The sequence below is a fragment of the Camelus ferus genome, chromosome X (genome assembly GCF_009834535.1).
Source record: "Camelus ferus isolate YT-003-E chromosome X, BCGSAC_Cfer_1.0, whole genome shotgun sequence".
Taxonomy (NCBI): Eukaryota; Metazoa; Chordata; class Mammalia; order Artiodactyla; family Camelidae; genus Camelus; species Camelus ferus.
In genome coordinates this window covers 16,847,289-16,856,345 of record NC_045732.1, presented here as the reverse complement: position 1 = coordinate 16,856,345, position 9,057 = coordinate 16,847,289, and the positions used below count along the sequence as shown (strand labels likewise).

Here is a 9,057-nt window from a genome sequence, read left to right as displayed (position 1 = left end):
CTCATCTCCTTGCTACAAGAGGGACCTGCAGAGAGTCCGTGGAGTGGCTTCTGGCAGTAACATCCCCGATCCCATAGCTCTGGAGAGCGCCACCACCCGGCTGCACCCGCCAGCCAACGCTTCTCTGCTCCCTGGTTCCTACTGTGGCCCGGGCTGTGCTCTGACTGCACCCCTAAAGTTCAGCATTGGCCACAAATGCATCATCGTTCCTCCTAGGGGGTGCGCCCGGCCCCGGTGGGTAACCATTCTTTCCCCTGCTCATTTTCTGCTAGTTCGTCTTCCTCACCTATGTGCTGGGAGTGGCCTGGCTGGGCGTGTTTGGTTTCTCTGCGGTGCCCGTGTTTATGTTCTACAACATATGGTCAACCTGTGAAGTCATCAAGTCTCCCCAGACCAACGGGACAGCCGCGGTGGAGCAGATCTGCGTGGACATCCGGCAATACGGTACTTCCCTCTAACGCCCTGGATGACTTGTCACCCTCGGGTGCGGAGGTCGAGCCCTTACTTACTCCATGGGCGTCTGCTCCAGGGTCGGCATCTTCCACTCTGTTAGAAGAGTTTATTTTCTTTCCTTCAAAACGCTCCATTTTCTGGATGAAAACATCACTTGAGGCTCTTAGGTCCTAAAAAGTGTCATTCAAAATTGTTATAGTTTCTTTTACTACATACCTGAAAATATAATTTAAAGCTGCTTTATAATGCAGTTCAGTTAAAAAAAAAAGACATCTGGATAGCCACTATGAAAAGATCCATATTTTTCCTTGAATTTCTTTGCTTTTGTCCCATCCACAATATGGGAGGCAGTATACAAACCAATTCGTTTGCACATCCAACTCTTCGAATCAGGCCTTTTTAAAAAATGACCAATTGCTTAATACAGAAAAAGAGAACATACAGTTCAGCCGTATCTTACAGTCAGCAGAAGGTCCTCTGCAGAAGCCAGCTGTTGGAAACCCGCCTAAACTCATTTTCTAATGAGGGGGGTCCTCACAAGAGGCAGCTAGGGTTGGCTTATTCTGAGAAGCCACCAAGGGGGCCGGTGCCCCTCCTGTCCGTCACTGCAGATTCGACTTCCCTGTTGAGTGACAGAAGGTAATTTGATGAGTGTTTCTGGCCAGGATGGTGGGAAATTCTGTTCTTGGCAGAAACAACTACGGGTAAATAAAGCTTCTCAGTAACTTAAGAGGAAATTACCGTTCTTTCAGAGCTGTTCTGGCCAGGACTACTTCATTCTTGCTTCAAAACATAATACAAAGCTCACCTCAAACTGCCCGTCTCTTCTTATAAAGACCCAGGCTCAACCACACTGTGCTTTATGATAGATTGACATTGGAGACTCAAGTTGATTATTAAAGGGTTTGTAAATGAATATCAAGATGCACATCATTTCCCTATTCTTACATATTTCCTACACATTTTTAGTCATCAGTAATCATTTTTTAAAAAGCTTCAATGTTTGAAATCACTGCTTCCATCATTTCCCGGCCTTCTGAAGCATTAAGACTGACTGTTGGGCCACAGCAAAGATGGAAGGAATAAGGAATTTCTTTTTCTAAATCTGCCTCCTGCCTCCCAGGAGGAGCAGCATTTGAGCCGGGCGTCACACTAAGCACGCCCCTACGGCAAACAGAGCCGCAGCGCAGTGGACGACGTCACTGCGGAGGGGAGGCCCGGGGACACTGACAGACACCCCATGGGCCGTGGTTTTCGAATTTTTCAAGTTTCCAATTGAATTTTCAATCCAGAAGTATTTCTGATCTACTTGTCAAACACAAAAACTGACAAGAGAGAAATCCATATTATATAACAGAAACATAAATTACCTCGTCCAATTGCCATGAAACTTTCCGAGCACAGCCTTCTAATTTCCAACCTGATCTGGGGGCAGATCACTGACAACGAGCTGGAGTAGCGAGGACAGGGACCGTGACATTCACGGGGGAATGGATTTGACCTTGAGCAGGATGCAATGCTGCAGAACAGGAGGCAGCCTCCAGCTGCTGAACTGCAGTTCATCAGTCTCAGCTCAACTCAACAAAGCACAATTTGTAGGGGGAATAAAATCGGGTTGTTCAGTTCTCTTACTAATTGACTTTACTCTCTTGCCCTCGTGTCCAAATGGGACTTTTTATTCTAAAAAGCTTGTTCTGTGGGGGGGGGGGGTGGAGGGGGGAGCTACTCAACTGCTGAGGAAAATGCCTTGGCGTGCGACTGCCTCGGACCTGGCATCGGAGTGGCGGGGCGCACTGCGAGCAGGGCCGCGGGAGGCGCAGTGTGACTCACGTTCTGTCGCGACCCACCCCGCAGGTATCATTCCTTGGAACGCCTTCCCGGGAAGAATGTGCGGCTTCGCCCTCGAGAGCATCTGCAACACCAACGAGGTACAGCCACCCCGCGGGGGCCCCGGCTGAGCAGCGGGCACTTAGGTCTCCCGGCAGCTGTCGGTGACCCAGGAAAGGGCCCTGTCACATGGCCCTGCCCCTGGAGTGAGGGTCCTTTAAATCAGAGCGCATTCTCTTGTGGCAGTGATTTGAGAGTGCACCAGTCCTGCATCTTGGAAAGTACACGTAAAGGCTTCTCTTTTACCTTGACATAGTTTTGCAAAGTTGGACCTGTGTCACAGAGCACAGGCCACTTTTCAGAGAAAAGATCCCCTGGAATTTGGACAGAAAGCACATTTCAGTTAGGGGTCCAGGGTGAGGTGCTGCGATCTCGTGCTCATCCTTCGTCAGCAGTAAACGCTAGCACACTTTGCTTTAAAAGCTCTCGGCCCGAGAATATTTTTCAGGCATTGCTTTCTAACTGTTTATAAAAGAACATTCTCCAATGCATGAGTGGGAACTGATGTACCTAAGAGAATCTGAACATGCTTTGGAAAGCAATGAGTTACAGAAATAATGAGGGCACTCCCCCACCCCCGCTGGTGAGCAGGTCTAGCCACGATCTGGACTGGCTCACCACCGGGCCGCACAGGCAGGCCCCCAACAGCCCTCCCCACCAGCTGCTCAGAGGGTACAGCCCGGGCATCAGGAAGTGATGCCAGGGTTGCGAACCTGGCCTGAAGCGCATGCGCTCACACCCCGCCTCCAGGACAGTCCCTGGGAGACGGAGGGAGCCGTGGCCGGGGAAGGTGGAGACCCTCTCCTTCCCTGTACCACGCTGACATCGGTGCCCTGTTCTTTCCTAGTTCTACATGTCCTATCACCTGTTCATCGTGGCCTGCGCGGGAGCTGGTGCCACCGTCATTGCCCTGGTGAGTCGCGGCCCCGGGACGGGCCCGTGTAGTCCCCCCTTCCCTGCAGTCCCTTTAACAAGAGGTTTCCCTTCCAGCCATCCCTCCTGGGGCTCGACCTTGGGTAAATGCCCCTGTGCAAACTTACTGCCTGTCTAGGTTGCAGGAAGCACCAGGGTGGGGGAGTCTTTGCCATCAATTGTAGGTGATGACATTGGGATGCTGTGGAAGGAAGAGAGGGTACCAACCCCAGGACACACGTTAACAGGATGGGCATGGTGCATGGCTGCCCGCTGAGCCCTTCCTTTCATGGCTTCAGTCGTGGAGAAATGCTCCTGTGAGACATGACTCATTCCTTTGCCAACAAATCCTAATTTCCAACGGGAAACACGCATATAGGCCTCCATCCATGTCAGTGGACCTTAGTGGGCCCAGCAGCTGTGTGCTGGAGGGTCTCCTTGAACCCTGAACAGGCGAGCACCCAGCCCTTGCTCCCAGGGGACCACAGCTCGGTTCCTGCCAGCCTCAGCATCACTGTATCTTTTGGTCAGAACAAGGCTCCATAGGGATCAATTTGTTCCTGCTTAAAGACAGCTTTAGTGTGTATGTAGTGGGCTCCCGGCCACCAGCAGTACGCCTCCAATGCCACACGTCAGAGCCCGCGCAGCCTTCTTGCCCTCGGGACGCTAGGCTGCCCTTCAGCACATGAGGAAGGAACATTTAAAGGGCAAAATCACAGAAATGCAGAAACCAGGGCACTAAGTAGATTGCAAAAAGGACACTTGTTTCCAACCTGAGAGCTGCAGGAAGGCGGTAGGGTGTCACCCTGGAGACTCACCTGTTTCCCCACACTCTGCCTGTCTAAACGGCCGTGGCCATGGCTGAGCCTGAGCCCCAGCACAGACGTGGGAGTGACAGAGCGACTGTAGCAGACACAGATGCCAACTCCGCAACCACACAGGCGTGTGTGTGTGTGTGTGTGTGTGTGTGTGTTTAACGGGGGAGGGCTGGCCTTGGGGCTTCCAGAAAGCTGAGATGGCTAGAGCGAGGGGAAAGCTCACGTGCACGGAGAAGACCCTTCCCATCTTTTCCAGCCGTGACATCACCCCGTCCCATCCCAGCCGGGAAAGCAGCAGCGGTCACGGCTTGGTGGTGACCCACTCTCTGGGCCTGGCTGCTGAGCGGGCGGCTGGGGAAGATGAGAGGGCTCTCCACCTCATCTTTCTCCTACTGCCGAGCCAGCTCTCTCTCATCACTCTTTAAACACATCCAGTCTTTTCCATAAACGCATTGAGAGGACCGCAGAGCACTTAGAGTGTATGGGACACGCCCAGCAGCGTGTGTGCGCGCTGGCCCGGAAGGGAAGGCTCCTCCTGTGAGCGGAAATGTGACAAAAGAGCCACCTTAGGCTCTGAGCCGGCGCCCAGCCCCGCCCGAGGCGAGGAGCGCCAGGGCGCCGGCCCTCACTGCCTGTATCTTACTGTCCTGTTCTGTTCTCTCCCACCAGCTGATCTACATGATGGCCACTACATATAACTATGCGGTTTTGAAGTTTAAGAGTCGGGAAGATTGCTGCACTAAGTTCTAAGTTGCCTAAGGCCAATAGGAGCTTTAGAGAGCTCTACTCAGTAGCGTGAAATCTCACTGACACCCAGACTAAAGCAGAGTCTAGGTTTCTGCAGTTTTGTTCCAGTAATTTGTAAATCGCTCTAGTCAACTCATTTCGCGCGGTTGATTTAATAAAATGACTTACCGTACGTGAACTACAGCATAACGAGATCTGGCTATTTCCACAGGGAGTCAGTTATTTACTGACCTGGGTGAGCATCCACTGAAAAATCATTTTCCTAAGCTTTGCGCAGCATCTCTAGGGGAAGTGTGTAAACTCTGGAGTACCTGCATGTTCCGTTATTTTGACTCGCTTGATACCCAGTTCCAGGGACGAACAGGAAAACACGTGCTGAAGGTGAAGTGGAAGGGAACCGTTGCAGTCTGGAGTCTGTCTTGTCAGACCCTGGAAAATATTTTAGAAATCTATTCTAAATTCGATTTAAAAACTTTTTTTTTTTTTAAATTACCTGGCTCAAGACCAAATAAAAGCCCCTCAAAGCAGCCAGGTGAAAATTTGAAGCAAAATAACTCATTTCTTAGCTCTGGAAAGAAGGAATTATACATAGTCTTATTTTTACACAACACCCGTGTTCCTTTCAGAGCGCACAGAATTGGTAAGTTCAAAGCGGGGTGTCTGGGTGAGTGCTAACTGATTCCTCGTAGCCACTTCTCAAACTGCAGAGAAGATTTCAGTACGATTTTAATGGGGAGAGAAATTGTGCCTGGATCCGAAAGTCTCAAATATGTGGAGAAGGAAACATGAATTCTAAGGACCTCGAGACGTAGATTTTACAGGAAAGATGAGGAAAACAGACGGGAAACGAGTGTTGGCCACGTCAACTGTAAAGCATGAGAAAGATTTCTGACATTTTGTGAAACGACGTCACGGCAGTTATAACATGAAAAATGTAGTTTCACTGCTAAACCTGTGTTAACGCAGACACTGCATGCTTGGCTTAGAGTTCTTAATTTTGGTCTTGACATTCACTTCATTTTTCCCTGTTAAATACGTAGTTTTATATCATTTACTCAAAGTACACACTGTTCACACTTTCAGGCCTTTGGGGGAACTGGTTTTTAAAGCCACAGACAGGAAAGAGCTTTGCACGACACTTGTTTTAAAATAACCCCACAGCGTGTTTCTGAACTTCTGCATGAGTCTGGAGAGCCACTCCCAGAATGGTGGAAAGCACCCTCTCGTATTGCAGTTTTGCCTTTTCTTAACAGTAACTTTGGCCGTTTTCTTCCGAGTTCATTATGTTTGTGTACTAACGCTCCTTCAGCCTTTTAATACGAAGCGTCCTAGCCGCGCTTGCTGTCCGCGCCCGGCGCCGCCGAGCAGAGTGAGTATTAACCCGAGTAACCGTCCCCCCGACAGCGCAGCGCGTCTAACCTGCCTCGCAGCCGGCCCCGCTTCTCACGTGCTCACTAGCCATCATGCTCACCCTTCTTTTCCAGATCCACTTCCTCATGATACTGTCTTCTAACTGGGCTTACTTAAAGGATGCAAGCAAAATGCAGGCTTACCAGGATATCAAAGCAAAGGAAGAGCAGGAACTTCAAGATATCCAGTCTCGGTCAAAAGAACAACTCAATTCTTACACATAAATGTTTGCCAGAGGGTCTCAGCCGACGAATTCACAGCTCTGACAAATCATCAGACAGCTGGTCTGCAGTACAGATGTGTACCCCACCAAACAAACTCATGTGCAAGTCCAAACACGTCACTGTCTAGCTCAAGCTGCTGGGATGTATTTCTAGGAAAATCTTCCAGTAGGTAAATCTTTTGCTTTGGAACAGATAGCGGAGGTCTTCCGTTGGCCATTTTAAAAGGCAACACTTTGCCAAAACGATGGTTTATCCTTCTGAAATTTGTGGCATGTTCACATTCTTTACTAGAGCAATCTGACTAAGATGGACAAGGGGAGTGAGGCATACTCCTTGATCGGGGCTGTGATGCGCCCATAAATTCAGGTATGCCATCACTCCTCAAATAAATATACCTAAACAGGGAATAAAATGGAATTGATGTGAAGTTCCACTTCTGACCGCTGACATTTATTAAACTGTCACCAAGATAATGCAATTCTTACAATTGACCTTTTTAAAAAAAAAAAAAATTAGCTGATTTTCTCCCAAGTGCAGGACATATAATTTCCTGGTCCAATCAAAACTATTCTTCCCAAGAATTCTATAACGAGTCTACTCTAATAATTCTGCCACACCTACCGTGGACGAAGCTGGATGCCGACTGACAAGTCTTTCCAGAATCAATTTCGTAAACTTGATTTCATTTGAGTACAGTGACCAGTTGGCATCATTCTTCTTCAGAAATGTCAGCTCTGCCTTAATGACTATTTGCTTTAACTTTCTAAGAACTTACGTTATAAATAAGAGACCCCAAATCCTTCATAGAATTTTGTTCCACAAATGTTTTTCTTAATTAAAAAGTGTTACCTTATTAAAATGACCGCCACTCTAAACCATTTTTACGTGGTCTGAATACTGAGTTTACACTTTTGTACCAACTATCGAAAACCTAATTACAAACAGGCCACAGACCTTCTACTTTTATAGACTTGAATACCTAAGTAATTTACATGAGGGTTGGTATTTACTTCAGTTTTTCTTATCTAAATCTTACTTTCCGGAAATGATAAAGTTCAGTGTTCAGCAAAAAAACAAAACAAAACAAAAAACAAACAAACAAACCTGCTTGAGTTTAAGCCATCTTCAAAGAAGACTTGCCTTCTCAATTCATTGTGTTGCAGAACATGAAGTGACTGTAGGCGTCGGGTGTTAGTGGTGGTAAACTTTGTGTTGTTCTTTATGAAATGATCCATATAACCGTTGGGTGCATCAGTGCTTTTTATAAGGGGCTGCATACTATAGGGGTAACTATGTATATTCATGTTAAGAATTAACTTGTGGTTTGGCTGTTTCCTGGATTTTAAAACATATACATGTGCAGAAGTGTGTTACAATGAAAGGAAGCATACCTTTATCAGATGCTATTGAAATTGAACATCAAGTATAATATTCAACTTGGATTCTTTTCGTTGTTGTTAATGCCTAAAAATGCCTATTTGGATCTTGACAACTTTTGTGTTTTAATTGGGAGCAGCTCTCTCCTGTGTAGAACAGTTGTTCCAGACTAGCTTGGTGTTTTGTTTCCCTGTTGCATGACAGACTTAAATCTTTTTTCCAGCAGTGGAGGTGCTGTTAGAGTCCAGTGTTCTAGAAGAGGCAGTGTCTAAAGCCTAACTTTACTTTTCTAATTCTGGTAGCTCTTACCAGGACTTTTTGAAAGTTTTGTTTAAGTAGTCTAATATTTTTTATGTAAAGAGCATTAAATTTTGCTATGTACAAATTTTTGTAACCTAACAGTGAATCAATATTTTCTATCAGTGCCAAGGGCTTCCTGTAGTTCTATTCAAGTGTTACAATAAATATTTGTAGATAATAGTCAATACTTGTGTATGCTTATTTTAAAGATCTATTTAGGTGGAAATTGTTGTGGATGTATTAAGAGAAATGAAATAAAATTACAGCTTCATTCACTTGCCTTTTTACCATACATAAATACTCTCTTTCTCTGTCCTCAGTATGGTGTCATTTTTAAACAGCATGCATAAAGACTCCCATTTGTATGGAAATCAACTTTATAAGTAAGTGCTCCATGGTTTTCTAAGCAAGAGCATTCTGAGAAAAATTTTGGAAACAATGAAGAACCTTCATTGTTCATGTTCCATTGGCTGTTTTACAAACCCAGGCTGTAGATCGGAGTTACGCAGCAAGGCAGCAGAGCTCGATGTGTTACACGGGATCGCATTTTATACTCAAACTACTGATCTGTCCACATGAGTAGACATTTGGATTTTCTACACCTGCCCTTAGGAAGCACCACCTTTTGTCACTATTGACACAGGGACATTTCTGGTTGTGACCCTTCGTTCACGCTCAGCAGAACTGTCAGGACCCAGCTCGTATGCCGACTGCCACACTACTTAATACCTTCTGTTTACATCATGTTTTGGGGCTGTTACTTCTTAACGTACCTAAGATCACATACACTATGTTAGTTATTGACAGTGATCCTGCCACAAAATACTGGAACCTCTAGAGGGTGAGGCAGAGATTTTTGCACTTCTCTCGTTATATGTTGTGAAATGATTTTAAAGAAATGAAATAGAAGTCAAAAGTACAGGGGCAGG

At 46.6% G+C, this 9,057-nt stretch overlaps 1 protein-coding gene across 1 annotated transcript in view; it reads left to right on the top strand.

The window, feature by feature from the left end:
- GPM6B (glycoprotein M6B) overlaps positions 1–8,420 on the top strand; it is a 19,753-nt gene extending 11,333 nt beyond the window's left edge. Inside the window, exons 3-7 of the mRNA XM_032475645.1 lie at positions 78–238; positions 273–444; positions 2,308–2,381; positions 3,188–3,253; positions 4,740–8,420. Coding sequence (XP_032331536.1) covers positions 78–238; positions 273–444; positions 2,308–2,381; positions 3,188–3,253; positions 4,740–4,820 — 554 coding nt within the window. The 3' untranslated portion in view covers positions 4,821–8,420. The remainder of the gene's footprint in view (positions 1–77; positions 239–272; positions 445–2,307; positions 2,382–3,187; positions 3,254–4,739) is intronic.
- Positions 8,421–9,057: the final 637 nt, after the last annotated feature.